Source organism: Ranitomeya imitator, chromosome 2 (assembly GCF_032444005.1).
Source record: "Ranitomeya imitator isolate aRanImi1 chromosome 2, aRanImi1.pri, whole genome shotgun sequence".
NCBI lineage: Eukaryota > Metazoa > Chordata > Amphibia > Anura > Dendrobatidae > Ranitomeya > Ranitomeya imitator.
The window spans coordinates 639381346-639396985 of record NC_091283.1 but is presented as its reverse complement, the minus strand read 5'-3'; the positions used below and the strand labels follow the sequence as shown (position 1 = coordinate 639396985).

The following is a 15640-nucleotide window of genomic DNA, read 5'->3' as shown; positions in this document are numbered from 1 at the left end:
GGGCATCGGACAGGTCCCTCATGCCCGAGTTTTTGCACTTGAGCTCGGTTTTGCACGAAGGACTCAAGGCTTTGGGTGACCGAATGGATATTTCACTTAGCCACATGAATACACGTATCCAGGAGGTCACCAAAAGCCTTGACCAAGTAAAAGCCGACCTCCAGAGGCCAGCACATAATTTTTTTAACCAAATTGAGCAGAGCATGTTGGAACACCTTACTCCTGATCTCCAGCTGAGGGTCATGCAGGCCTGCAATGCTGCTTATGTGCAGGCTATGCAGCAGAGTCGGTATTTTCAGCAGACAGTGGCGGCATATCCACCTGTGCCTTCACTGTCATGATTAACCTCAATGCCGACCTCTGCTGCATACCACTGCACAGCCACCTCTATTCCTAGCACTGCCGGACACCAGTACAGCACCACCACCATGCTGAGTGCAGTTGGACAGCCCACTGCCACCACCATGACAACCGCTGCTCCTGCTTGGACCTCCTCCACTGACACAACGATGCAGCAGGACCCTGGCATGGCCTTCCGTACCGCCACCACCACGATGCAGCAGGACCCTGGCATGGCCTTCTGTACCGCCACCACCACGATGCAGCAGGACCCTGGCATGGCCTTCCGCTCTACGAGCGCTATGGACTCTGGCATAGCTGCACATTCTACGAGCACTATGGACTCTGGCATGGCTGCACGTTCTACAAGCACTATGGACTGTGGCATGGCTGCACGCTCTACGAGCACTATGGACTCTGGCATTGCTGCACGTTCTACGAGCACTATGGACTCTGGCATGGCTCCACGTTCTACGAGCACTATAGACTCTGACACAGTGCAGCCGGACCCTGACAGGTCACCCACCACGACCGTGCCATGACATATGAGCCCACCGAGGCTTCCCAGAACCCGGCAATCCCAGAAAGGAAAAAAAAAAAACAGCGGACTCTTAGTATTCCTCTCCCTTCACCTCCCAGTGTGTCTGTAATGTCAGGTTTGTCTCACCCTTCCAGTGCGTCTCAAGCCTCTCATGTGTCAAGCCCCATCCCCGAACTACCAGACCCCACTAGTTTAATTGCCCCTTCTCCTGTCACCTCTGCGTCGTCCACGGTTAGCCAGGCCTCAGAGCTTCACACCCCCCATTTACATCACTCTACCCCAAGCCAGCGCAGTTAAAGAAATTTTTTTGTTGTTAAAAAATAAATACAATTTTTTTTGCCCCAATTATGTTTGGTTTATTGTGTCTATCGCCGCCGGCAACACACACCGTGCGCCAAATAAGAAACTTCACCACACACTTTATTTTTTGGCCACATCATATCTCCAGTAGTTATAAAAAAAGACTGCAGCTTTGTCTGTCTCTAGTATAGAGATATGAGGTGGGCCAAAAAATTAATCCATGTATTATCTCCATAATCTCTTCATTCTGCTTAGTCTGTGACTAGTGTTGCAGTCTGAAGAGAAAATAGCGGAAATACAATGCAGAACTATACTCAACAGGTCAGATGACAAAAAACTCATTAGTTAGGACACCTGACCTGGTGAGTAGAGAACTGCCTTGTATGATAACCTCCATTTTCTCTTCTGTGTACGTAATCTATTCCACACAAAGTGGAGGGACGATGGTGGTCATACACGGCATATCTATGCTCACCTGCACAGGTGTCAGAAATAGTGAATTCATGAGGCTGTTATACAGTGGGGCAAAAAAGTATGTAGTCAGTCAGCAATAGTGCAAGTTCCACCACTTAAAAAGATGGGAGGCGTCTGTAATTTACATCATAGGTAGACCTCAACTATGGGAGACAAACTGAGAAAAAAAAAATCCAGAAAATCACATTGTCTGTTTTTTTTAACATTTTATTTGCATATTATGGTGGAAAATAAGTATTTGTTCAGAAACAAAATTTCATCTCAATACTTTGTAATATATCCTTTGTTGGCAATGACAGAGGTCAAACGTTTTCTGTAAGTTTTCACAAGGTTGCCACACACTGTTGTTGGTATCTTGGCCCATTCCTCCATGCAGATCTCCTCTAGAGCAGTGATGTTTTTGGCTTTGCGCTTGGCAACACGGACTTTCAACTCCCTCCAAAGGTTTTCTATAGGGTTGAGATCTGGAGACTGGCTAGGCCACTCCAGGACCTTGAAATGCTTCTTACGAAGCCACTCCTTCGTTGCCCTGGCGGTGTGCTTTGGATCATTGTCATGTTGAAAGACCCAGCCACGTTTCATCTTCAATGCCCTTGCTGATGGAAGGAGGTTTGCACTCAAAATCTCACGATACATGGCCCCATTCATTCTTTCATGTACCTGGATCAGTCGTCCTGGCCCCTTTGCAGAGAAACAGCCCCAAAGCATGATGTTTCCACCACCATGCTTTACAGTAGGTATGGTGTTTGATGGATGCAACTCAGTATTCTTTTTCCTCCAAACACGACAAGTTGTGTTTCTACCAAACAGTTCCAGTTTGGTTTCATCAGACGATAGGACATTCTCCCAAAACTCCTCTGGATCATCCAAATGCTCTCTAGCAAACTTCAGACGGGCCCGGACATGTACTGGCTTAAGCAGTGGGACACGTCTGGCACTGCAGGATCTGAGTCCATGGTGGCGTAGTGTGTTACTTATGGTAGGCCTTGTTACATTGGTCCCAGCTCTCTGCAGTTCATTCACTAGGTCCCCCCGTGTGGTTCTGGGATTTTTGCTCACCGTTCTTGTGATCATTCTGACCCCACGGGGTGGGATTTTGCGTGGAGCCCCAGATCGAGGGAGATTATCAGTGGTCTTGTATGTCTTCCATTTTCTAATTATTGCTCCCACTGTTGATTTCTTCACTCCAAGCTGGTTGGCTATTGCAGATTCAGTCTTCCCAGCCTGGTGCAGGGCTACAATTTTGTTTCTGGTGTCCTTTGACAGCTCTTTGGTCTTCACCATAGTGGAGTTTGGAGTCAGACTGTTTGAGGGTGTGCACAGGTGTCTTTTTATACTGATAACAAGTTTAAACCGGTGCCATTACTACAGGTAATGAGTGGAGGAAAGAGGAGACTCTTAAAGAAGAAGTTACAGGTCTGTGAGAGCCAGAAATCTTGATTGTTTGTTTCTGACCAAATACTTATTTTCCACAATAATATGCAAATAAAATGTTAAAAAAACAGACAACGTGATTTTCTGGATTTTTTTTTCTCAGTTTGTCTCCCATAGTTGAGGTCTACCTATGATGTAAATTACAGACGCCTCTCATCTTTTTAAGTGGTGGAACTTGCACTATTGCTGACTGACTAAATACTTTTTTGCCCCACTGTATGTGCATCATGAGTTCATTATTTCTGACACCTGACTTGATGAGTATAGATCTCTTTAATGTGACAGTCATTGTCTCTTCAGTCTGTGTCCAATGGATACTGCAGAACAGAATCAGGACGCAATGACGTCACCAAGCTTAAAGCAACATGGCTGCCGTCACACTAGCAGTATGTGGTCAGTGTTTTATATCAGTATTTGTAAACCAAAACAAGGAGTGGAACAATTAGAGGTAAATTTTGATATTAACATAATAACTAGCACCTCTGCCTTTATCACCCACTCCAGGTTTTCGATTATAAATACTGATATTAAATACAGACCAAATACTGCTAGTTTTAGAACAGCCTTGGTTTGTAGAGGAAATACATCGGAGACACGGTCAACACAACCAAAAATAAAGTTTATTAATGAGAAATATTATTAACATTTAAGAAAATTACTGGTACAGATAAAATTACAACATGCCATTTACACAACATTGTCCTGCCATGACACACGTCCAATATCAGAATAGAAAAAGGTGGCAAATTGGTCCCGCATGTGACCAACTTCAGCAGTTGACCGCAGCGGGTGATGATGGTAATCGGGCAGTGGGTGTGCAACAGGTTCATCCAGTTCAATGTTGGGTCGCTCCTTAGCCATTATGTAATTGTGCAGAACCACACAGGCTTTGACCACCTCGTCGACTGTCTCCATTTTTAGATTAATGGCTGATGCAAGGATGCGCCATTTTGAGACTAGAATGCCAAAGGTGCACTCTACTGTTCTTCGGGCCCTGGTCAGTCTGTAGTTAAAGATCCTTCTAGTGTGGTTCAAGTCCCGACTGGAATATGGCTCCAGTAGGTTTTCACACATCTGAAAGGTCTCATCCCCAACCATAACAAATGGCATCAGTGGTCCTTGAGTGTTGGGGAGCGGTTGTGGCCGTGGAAAATTAAAATTTTTGCCATACACATGGCGGCCCATATCAGAGTTCTTAAAAGTCTGTGAATCGTTGCCACTGCCAAAAGCTCCAATGTCCACGGCGATGAAGCGACAGTCCGCATCGGCAATTGCCATGAGCACAACAGAAAAATATTTTTTGTAATTGAAGTACTCCGATCCTGTTCTGGCTGGTTTGATAATGCGAATGTGCTTTCCATCAACTGCTCCCAAACAGTTTGGGAAATCACACACACTCCAGAATTTTTCCGCAATTTCAAGCCACATGTCCAAGGTGGGTAGGAGTATAAACTCATCCCAGAGTACATTCCACAAAGCCCGGAAGGTGTCCGCAACTATTCCGGACAGGGTGAATATTCCAAGCTGGTATTGGAAGTGGAGGGATGATAAACTCTCTCCGGTTGCCAGAAATCTGGAAGAAAATAATAAAAAAAAAAATTACAATCTATTCTATTTATGGTTACGCTAAAAACAGAAAGGAAAATACACAAAAAATACATGTCAGAAAACCCAAAATTTGGACTGTCATTGGTTTAGATTTGGAACGCACCTTAATGTAACCAGCAGACGTTCCTCGGGTGGAATCGCTCTATGGAGCTGGGTGTCCTGTCTCCATATGGCTCCTTGGACACGAGCAAGCAAATCCCGGAACGAATCTTGCGACATCCTTGTATATTTATGGAATTTCAACGGGTTGGCATTAAGTTCACCATACAGCGTGTGATAGGCTCCATGGCTCTCACGTAGTTCGATAATGGGGTGTCTCCAAAAACGCCTATGATGTCTCCTCCATCTTTCGCGATTTCTGTCTTGCTCCCAAGCAAACGCACAGGCAAGAAACAGCTTGATGCTTATATCCAGGTTGAAATAAAAGCTCTCCATGCGAAGATCCATTATGACACAGCATACAGGAGCAAAATCTGAAGATTTCAGCTGTTCAAGGATCTATATAGAGAGATCCCATAATACACACCCTCTGTAGTCACATTGGCGGTGTCTGGTTATCTAGATTTTTCTCCTGTAAAATTTGTCACCATGCGCACCAAAAACGCAAACGCAGAAAAAATGCATATAAACACGTACAAATGAGGCATTTTTTAAACCGCACGCACGCGGCGTTTATATGCGTTTTTCCAGCACTTGCGGATGCGGATTAAACGCTGCGGATTCTAACGCAAATGTGAAACTAGCCTTAGAAGACTGTTATGAATAAAGAATGGTATCTAATATCTCCAAGAGCAATTTCTCCTAATGATCCAGGAGCAATTTGGTGAAGAACAATGCTTTTTCTTGAATGATGGAGCACCCTGTCTCAAGGCAAAATTGATATCCATGTGGCTTGGTGAACAAATCCTAAAAATTTGGGTCCATGGCCAGGAAACTTCCAAGATCTCAATACGATTGAGAACCTGTCATTAATCTTCAAAAAGTGGGTGGACAAACAAGCACACAGAAATAGTAGAAACTCCAAGCACTGACTAGACAAGAATGGGTGGTCATTCACTAGGATTTGACCCAAAAGCTGGTATCCAGCATGACAGCACAACATGCTTGAAAAAGGGTCAACACTGTAAATATTGAGCATTTGCATAAACCTTTTGTATTTGTTAGTAAAAGCTTTAAAACTTATGAAATGCTGATAATTGTAATTCAGTAACCATAGAAACAGCACTAAAATATCTAAAAACACTAAGGCATCAAGGCCAAGATTTGTGTCAGTCGCAAAACTTATGGCTTCAGCTGTACTGTGTTAGTTGTTGAGTAGAGTACAATGTAATTCATAGTTTCTCTATGAAAGGAAATATTATGATCACGATGAATGAGCCTTAATGCAAATACCTGGACCAGTCTGATATTCTCTTCACCATAGACCCCAAGACAAGGTGCATGGGTGTCCACAAGAGAATTTGAGCACAAGAGAATTTGAGTGGCTTTCCTGTAATGATGCATTATTAATTTGGAGATATCATATACTCTTATTTTGAATGTGTCTAGAACCTACTTTTTCTTCTCTGAGACAGAGGCAAGGCTGCTGAATCTCTCACATAATTCTTGAACTTCAGACTCTGTTTGCTCCTCACAAATGTACATAGACACCTCCAACTTGATCAAAGTTGAGTTTGTGATAATTACAGAGTAGAAATCTTCACAACAAGATGATTCCAAATTACAACCCAATAATCTGCAGATAAATGAAGTAAAAAATGAGTGAGGCTAGTGGATGCCATGATTCCTTCCAAAAATTAAAACTGCTCGTGTACAACCCATTGTGCACATGGAGATTACAAGTAATGAAAAAGTGCTCATCTTAACTGGCTGTAATAGAGCTTTCCAATCAGCTGGCCTGCAAAGAAAGCCTATATTCTGATTAACCTATCATCACTCTATAGGGCGCAACCAGACGACTATAAAAATCGGACCGAGATTGGATCACAATGTACGGACTGGCCAGCAGGTCTCCCAACCCGAGAGTCACAGCTTCATGTATTTCTATGCAAGTGTCATGCTCAGGTCATGAGAGCCACCGGACAGTCCGTGCAATTTATACAGCCCGTATTCACAGCTATCAGGAAGACATATGTCAAAACATTATACTGCCACCCCACCTCCCATTTTGTTTTGCCTGTAATTAATGGGACAGTTCAGGGTATCTGTGCTCATCCTTTCTTTTTCTTGAATTTGGTTAAGAATTCCAGTTTCAGATCACTAATGGAGTTCTCTCATGTTCTTTGCATATTCTAAATGTAAAAACCACAAAAGGAGGAAAAAAGAGGATAAAACCTCCACTGTTCTAGAAAAAACAACAGAAAAACAGGCAAAGGTGCTTGCCTGTCTAGGCGTTGAATCAAATGCAGTATCATGGTGCAGTGGGCCCAAGTAAAGATGGCGACATTTATATTATTTATATATTATTTATATTTATATTCTAGAATGTATAGTTCCTACCTCAGCTTCTGTAGGGGGCAACCTGGATGTCTCAGTCCTTTGCACAGTAGTTTTACACCGTCCTGAAGACTATTATTTGAGAGATCCAGTGTAGTCAAAAATTGATTGGTCATTAGAACTGAGCAAAGATCATCACAGCAGGAAGAGGTGAGTTCACACTCGGACAATCTACATGGAAAGGTTCAGAAAGTGAGAAAGTCATTGTCATAGCCGCAGCTTGTAAAGTAGATGCTAAACCTACAGAACACACAGTTCAGTTGATGGCATCAATAACTAATTCAGTAGACCAAGGCAAGATGTATTTAATTGTTTATATAGGGCACATTTCCCTGCCTGTTTTTAAATGTGTTTTACCTGACAGAAACGGGCAGCTACGATCCCGTGGTGTCCTGTCTGTATACTCTCTTTTGCTTCCTCCCCTGCCCAGGAGCTGTGGTGTGATCAGACCATGTCCCTGAACGGTCAGACACGGCCATCACACAGTACACCGCAGGGACACATCTACAAGATTATCTCAGCACAGAAACATTTTTTTAACACATTCAATTGTGGAACTTATTATTCAAAATCTGTTGCTTATAATGTACTTTGTTAATGGGTAAACTCCTTTAACAATTGCCAATACACATTAAAATGGCGGTCGTTAAGAGGGGCCTTACACCTGATCGCCATTTTAAAATGGTGAATAGTAATAAGTGTAAAGCGCCTCCAGAGGACAAAAATCCTGCAGTTGACACCTGAATTTAGCAGCCAACACCCAGCGGCATTGACCCAACTGGTTTTGTAACTGATCGGTGCTGATTAACCTCTTAAATACCGCTGTCAATCACAACAGCGGTATCTGAGTGTTTGTAACCATTGGCACCCCGCAATTGTAATCGCAGGCGCCAATAATTGTCATGGTACCCCAAGGTCATCTGATGACCCAAAGGTACGGTAACCTGTTAGACCTTACTCTAAGCAGAGTCTAACAGGCTCTGTCAGTGAGACACTTACAGGTCTAATGCACTATAGTACACGAATATTGCAATGTATGAGACCAGTGATGAAAGTAAACAATAGTCATATCTCACAGTGGGACTAAGTGAAAAAGTAAAGTAAAAAAGAAAACATAAAAAAGCGCACACAAATAACGAAAAGCCGTTTCACTACTAAAATGCAGTCTTTGTATTAAAAAAATAAACAAAAAAACCCAAATAATTGGTATTGCCATGTCCAGAACGACCAGATCTATAAAACTGATTTATTCTGTATGACGAACATCATAAAAATTTAAGAAAAAAAATACGCCAGAAATGTTTCTTTTTCATCATACACACAAAAAGTTGAATAAAAATCTATCAGAAAAAAAAAGAGAGAGAGAGAGAGATTCTATGCCAGAATCAAAAACAAAGCTTCTGGGCATGCTCAATATGTAAAAAACGGATTGCGTTTATTGCCGGAAACGTCCCTTCAGGCTTTTTCGCCGGAGACAAAAAACGTTGCAGGAGACGTTTTTTGTCTCCGGCAAAAAAGCCTGAAGGGACGGATCCGGCACAAAACGGATGAAACGCATGTCCTTCAGGCACAATCCGGCACTAATACAACTCTATGGGGAAAAAACAGATCAGGCGTAAGAAAAAAAACTGATCCGGATAGTGCCTGAAACTGCTGGATTGTGCCTGAAACCAAAAACCTGATGTGTGAAAGCAGCCTTATTGTCAAACAGTTTTTTCTAATATCTAATCTGTATCATCTCCCTTTCATTTTCATTCCATTGCTTCTCATGTTTCCATGTGCAAATGACAATAAGGATGATCCTTCAATACTGTGTCATCCCTTCAGACATTTGTAGACAGCTATCAAAGGGAACCTGTTACCCCCAAAATCGAAGATGAGCTAAGCCCAACGTCATCAGGGGCTTATCTATAGCATTCTGTAATGCTGTAGATATGCCCCCGATGTATCCTGAAAGATGAGAAAAAGAGGTTAGATTATACTCACCTGGGGGGCGGTCCGATCCGATGGGCTTCGCGGACCGTTCCTGGGCCTCCCATCTTCTTACGATGACGTCCTCTTCTTCAGTCTGCGGCTTCGGTGCAGGCATACTTTGTCTGCCCTGTTGAGGGCAGAGCAAAGTACTGCAGTGCGCAGGCGCCAGGAAAGGTCAGAGAGGTCCGGCGCCTGTGACACGCCCACAGGGCCGTGGGGTACTCGGTACCGGGTCCTGCGGTTCACAGGGGGATGTCACGGTGGCGACCCGGTCCTGGGCATCAACGTTAAAGGGAATAAAGTTTATGTTCGTGACTCCATCTGTGGTGTTCGGTCAATGGGGACCGACGCTGCTTTAAGGGGTCCTCTGGGGTGATGCTATAGCAGCTATATGGTATAACTTCCCACAGGTGAAGTGTATCCCCAGGGCTCCCGTGGTGTAGATGGAAGATAGTGAGGAGTGCAGTAAAGAACGAGGACACAAGGTTGCAGTCTCTTTACCTTGGTTTACTGAAGACTTAAGCATCCACAGTTCAGGGCACCAGATCACAGGACAGGCAGGGTCTGGCCAGCTTGAAGGCAAGTTAGGAGTCTCCTTACCCAGATGGAAATCAAAAGCCTTCCTTTAGTGCCGTGGTGTTGTAGTTCCTTACAGCTTAAAGCTCCACATAAGGTCCTCACAGGTGTTATCTCTATCTCTCTGCCCCCGGATAGGACATAACCCGTATGACTGGTGGCTTGAGGCTGTTTATAGGGACTCTAGCACGCCCTGGCCTCTGAGAAGTGCCACCGTGCCTCTGGGTGTTAGGTCGGAAAGGTAACTTAAAGTTCGGTTGTCCTGCCGGTCTCTGATTTAAGTATCAATACTAGTAGTAAAGCCGCACCCTATAATGGCAACGTCTCTCTGGACAACAGGGCGCACGTCCTCACCAGGGGATCCATCCCGGTAAATAAATTCCAATGCATATGAAGAGAAGGACAGCACCACAGCAATTGTGAAAAAACAGCTCCCGTATTTATTCTGCCATCTGCAGTCTCTGATTAAAGTCATAGAGGTCCTTACAACCTCGATGTTCCGGCTACCGGTCTCTGCTCTTCAGAAGGAGGCAGCCTGCTCGGGGCTGGTCTCCCCCTGGTATTCTCTCCTGTGCTTTGCTCTCCTGCATGTTCACTGCAATCAATTTGGTCTTCTAAATGTCTCTTTCCAGGAACTGCTGCACTCCGGCGGCACAGTTCCGTAAAACCTTCCTCTGCCTCAGACTGATCAAGTCTGTTTCCTGGCAAGACTGCACTCCACTCTCCCTCGGTCTCTGGCAGGAACTGACTAACTTTCCCTACAGACTACCAGTTATATATATATATGGGGAGTCACCTAGCAAGTAGGATCAAAAGCTCCTTCTGGGGGCCTGGAGTCTGAATGTGTTGCAGTTTTGTGGTACCTGGTTGTAGTTATCCCTTCTAGCCCTCAAGAGTAACATCACTCTCCCCATGAGGAAAGCAATGTTACTGTGATGACCAGGACCCTGGGGCGCCACACCTGCGTACTGCAGTACTTTGCCCTGCCCCCAACAGGGCAGACAAAGTACGCCTGCTCCGAAGCTGCAGCCTGAAGACAAGAAGAGGACGTCATCATATGAAGATACAAGGCCCCGGACCTGGACCGTGATGCCCATCGGACCAGACCTCAGCGGGAACGACCATGGGTGAGTATAATATAACCTCTTTTTCTCATCTTTCAGGATACATCGGGGGCTTATCTACAGCATTACAGAATGCTGTAGATAAGCCCCTGATGCCGGTGGGCTTAGCTCTTGTTTGATTATGGGGGTGACAGGTTCCCTTTAAGTCTCCTCTTTGCCTTCCTTCGCAAGCTAAACATTCCCAGATCTTTTACCCTCAAAAGACAGACTTTGCAGTTTGCTCACCATCTTGGTAGCTCTTCTCTGAACTAGCTCAGGTTTTTGTATGTCTTTTTTTAAAATGTGGTGCCCAGAACTTTACAAAGTATTCCGGATGAGGCCTGACCAAGAAGGAGTACAGGGGGATAATTACTTCACAAGATATAAACTCTATGCTTCTTAATACATCCCACAACTGTGTATGCCTTTTTTGCTGCTGTTTCACACTGTTGACTCATGTGCAGTCTGTGATCTGTTAGTATACCCAAGTCTTTTCCACACGTGCTGTTGCTTAGCTGAATTCCTTCCATTCTGTAGATGTAATTTTTCGTTTTTCTTGGCCAGATGTAGAATATTGCATTTTCCCTGTTAAATACCATTTTCAAGCTTATCTAGATCCTTCTGAAGCCTTTCTCTGAATCCCTCCTAGTTTTGTGAGGCCGTGCCTTGTGGTACCCCACTTGATACACTCTTCCAATTGAATGTGCAACCATTTATTACCACTCTTTGAGTACGAGCACTGATACAGTTATGAATCCACCAAACTGTAGCCTTGTCAATCCCATACAAGGTCATTTTTTAATAAGGATATGAGTATATGAGCGTATGAGATTTATTTCCCTGATCCACCCAGTCAGTAATTCCATCATATAAAGAAATTAGATTAGTCTGGCATGACTTGTTTGCTCCAAACCCATGCTGGCTCTGGTTAATTACAGTATTCTTATCCACGAACTTACAAGCTGTTTAATAATTTTTCAAAGATCTTTCCTACTATAGAAGTAAGGCTCACTGCCCTGTAATTTCCCGATTTCCTGGCTCCATCTTCTTTCCTTTTTTTGAAGATATTGACAACATTTGCCCTTCTCCAATATTTTGGAACATCTCCTATTCTCCAGCATTTTTCAAACATTTTGGCTAGAGGTTCTACAATTTCCACTGCTATCTCTTTCAGTATTCCATCACCATTTCTTTGTTTAAAAATCCAATAGCATCTTTGACTTTTCTTTTGCATTTGACATACCCCAAAAATCCTTTATTACTTTAGGTCTGCATTGTCTTTCATACAGTATAATGGTCCCATATAATCTTCTATAAAGTTTAATGGGCCCTGCATTGACATCCATACAGTATAATGGCCCTACATAGACCTCCATACAGTATAATAGCTCCACAAAGTCCTCCATACAGTATAATGGCCCCACATAAAAAAATAAAATACTGACATCTTCCCTGTTGCCCTCTGTTCCTGTCTCGGCAATGAACGCTCTGAACCTCTGCTCTGTTTGACACAGTGGGCCCATTGTAGTGGGCTGTGATGTCAGAGGCAGAGGGAGAATGACGGCATAGGGAAAGTCATTCCATTTTATATTAATTTCTGTGTAGCACCTGAAGGGTTAAAAAAAATAATGACAGCAGTTTTAACCCCTTCCCGACCTTTGACGCATACGCTGCGTCATGAAAGTCGGTGCCATTCCGACCCATGACGCAGCATATGCGTCATGGAAAGATCGCGTCCCTGCAGATCGGGTGAAAGGGTTAGCTCCCATTTCACCCGATCTGCAGGGACAGGGGGAGTGGTAGTTTAGCCCAGGGGGGGTGGCTTCACCCCCTCGTGGCTACGATCGCTCTGATTGGCTGTTGAAAGTGAAACTGCCAATCAGAGCGATTTGTAATATTTCACCTAAAAAAATGGTGAAATATTACAATCCAGCTATGGCCGATGCTGCAATATCATCGGCCATGGCTGGACACACTAATGTGCACCCACCCCACCCCTCCGATCGCCCCCCCAGCCCCCCGATCTGTGGTCCGCTCCCCTCGGTCTTGTGCTCCGCTCCCCCGTCCTCCTGCCCGCTCCCCCCGTGCTCCAATCACACCCCCCGTGCTCCAAACAAAGCCCCCCGCACTCCGATCCCCCCCCCTGCACAGCGATCCCCCCCGCACAGCGATCCCCCCCCGTGCTCCGATCCACCCGCCCGCACAGCGATCCCCCACTCCATGCTCCAATCCACCCCCCCGTGTTCCGTTCCACCCCCCCGTGCTCCGACGCCCCCCCCGTGCCCTGATCTCCCCCCCCTTATACTTACCTGGCCTCCCGGGGACCTTCCGTCTTCTTTCCTGGGCGCCGCCATCTTCCAAAATGGCGGACGCATGTGCAGTGCGCCCGCCGAATCTGCCGGCCGGCAGATTCGTTCCAGAGTGAATTTTGATCACTGAGATAGGTTATATCTCAGTGATCAAAATAAAAAAAAAAGTAAATGACCCCCCGCCCCCTTTGTCACCCCCATAGGTAGGGACAATAAAAAAAATATATATATTTTTTTCCACTAAGGTTGGGGTAAGAACTAGGGTTAGGGGTAGGGGTAGGGTTAGGGGTAGGGTTAGGGTTAGGGGTAGGGTTAGGGGTAGGGTTAGGGTTTCGGTATGTGCACACGTATTCTGGTCCTCTGCGGATTTTTCCGCTGCGGATTTGATAAATCCGCAGTGCTAAACCGCTGCAGAATTATGGCGGATTTACCGCGTTTTTTCTGCGCATTTCAATGCGGTTTTACAACAGCGATTTTCTATTTGAGCAGTTGTAAAACCGCTGCGGAATCCGCAGAAAGAAGTGACATGCTGCGGAATGTAAACCGCTGCGTTTCCATGCAGTTTTTCTGCAGCATGTGTACAGCGATTTTTGTTTCCCATAAGTTTGCATTGAACTGTAAACTCATGGGAAACTGCTGCGGATCCGCAGCGTTTTCCGCAGCGTGTGCACATACCTTTAGAATTAGGCTATGTGCACACGGTGCGGATTGGCCGCTGCGGATCCGCAGCAGTGTTCCATCAGGTTTACAGTACCATGTAAACATATGGAAAGCCAAATCCGCTGTGCCCATGGTGCGGAAAATACCGCGCGGGAACGCTGCGTTGTATTTTCCGCAGCATGTCAATTCTTTGTGCGGATTCCGCAGCGTTTTACACCTGTTCCTCAATAGGAATCCGCAGGTGAAATCCGGACAAAAAACACTGGAAATCCGCGGTAAATCCGCAGGTAAAACGCAGTGCCTTTTACCCGTGGATTTTTCAAAAATGGTGCTGAAAAATCTCATACGAATCCGCAACGTGGGCACATAGCCTTAGGGCTAGGGTTGGGTTGGAATTAGGGTTGTGGTTAGGGTTAGGGGTGTGTTGGGATTACGGGTGTGTTGGGGTTAGGGTTGTGATTAGGGCTAAGGCTACAGTTGGGATTAGAGTTAGGGGTGTGTTGGGGTTAGTGTTGGAGTTAGAATTGAGGGGTTTCCACTGTTTAGGCACATCAGGGGGTCTCCAAACGCAACATGGCGCCACCATTGATTCCAGCCAATCTTGTATTCAAAATGTCAAATGGTGCTCCCTCACTTCCAAGGCCCGACGTGTGCCCAAACAGTGGTTTACCCCCACATATGGGGTACCAGCATACTCAGGACAAACTGCGCAACAATTACTGGGGTCCAATTTCTCCTGTTACCCTTGAGAAAATAAAAAATTGCTTGCTAAAACATCATTTTTGAGGAAAGAAAAATTATTTTTTATTTTCACGGCTCTGCGTTGTAAACGTCTGTGAAGCACTTGGGGGTTCAAAGTGCTCACCACATATCTAGATAAGTTCCTTTGGGGGTCTAGTTTCCAAAATGGGGTCACTTGTGTGGGGTTTCTACTGTTTAGGCACACCAGGGGCTCTGCAAACGCAATGTGACGCCCGCAGACCATTCCATCAAAGTCTGCATTTCAAAAGTCACTACTTCCCTTCTGAGCCCCGACGTGTGCCCAAACAGTGGTTTACCCCCACACATGGGGTATCAGCGTACTCAGGAGAAACTGGACAACAACTTTTGGGGTCCAATTTCTCCTGTAACCCTTGGGAAAATAAAAAATTCTGGGCTAAAAAATTATTTTTGAGGAAAGAAAACGTATTTATTATTTTTACGGCTCTGCGTTATAAACTTCTGTAAAGCACTTGGGGGTTGAAAGTGCTCACCACATATCTAGATAAGTTCCTTTGGGTGTCTAGTTTCCAAAATGGGGTCACTTGTGTGGGATTTCTACTGTTTAGGCACACCAGGGGCTCTGCAAACGCAACGTGACGCCCGCAGAGCATTCCATCAAAGTCTGCATTTCAAAACGTCACTACTTCACTTCCGAGCCCCAGCATGTGCCTAAACAGTGGTTTACCCCCACATATTGGATATCAGCGTACTCAGGAGAAACTGGACAACAACTTTTGGGGTCAAATTTCTCCTGTTACCCTTGGGAAAATAAAAAATTGCGGGCTAAAAAATCATTTTTGAGAAAATAATTTTTTATTTTTATTTTCATGGCTCTGCGTTATAAACTTCTGTGAAGCATTTGAGGGTTCAAAGTGCTCACCACACATCTAGATTAGTTCCTTTGGGGGTCTAGTTTCCAAAATGGGGTCATTTGTGGGGGATCTCTAATGTTTAGGCACACAGGGGCTCTCCAAACGCGACATGGTGTCCGCTAATGATTGGAGCTAATTTTCCATTTAAAAAGCCAAATGGCGTGCCTTCCCTTCTGAGCCCTGCCGTGCGCC

General features: G+C 44.9%; 1 protein-coding gene across 3 annotated transcripts in view; it reads right to left on the bottom strand.

Annotated features, from left to right (window-relative positions):
- The window catches only part of LOC138665355 (NACHT, LRR and PYD domains-containing protein 3-like), a 205238-nt gene that overhangs the window by 5356 nt on the left and 184242 nt on the right, over positions 1–15640 (bottom strand). For all 3 annotated transcript variants that reach the window (XM_069752756.1, XM_069752758.1, XM_069752755.1), the window contains 2 exons: positions 7196–7363; positions 6252–6431 (listed from right to left, as the gene is read on the bottom strand). In XM_069752756.1, the coding sequence (XP_069608857.1) occupies positions 6252–6431; positions 7196–7363 (348 nt within the window). The remainder of the gene's footprint in view (positions 1–6251; positions 6432–7195; positions 7364–15640) is intronic.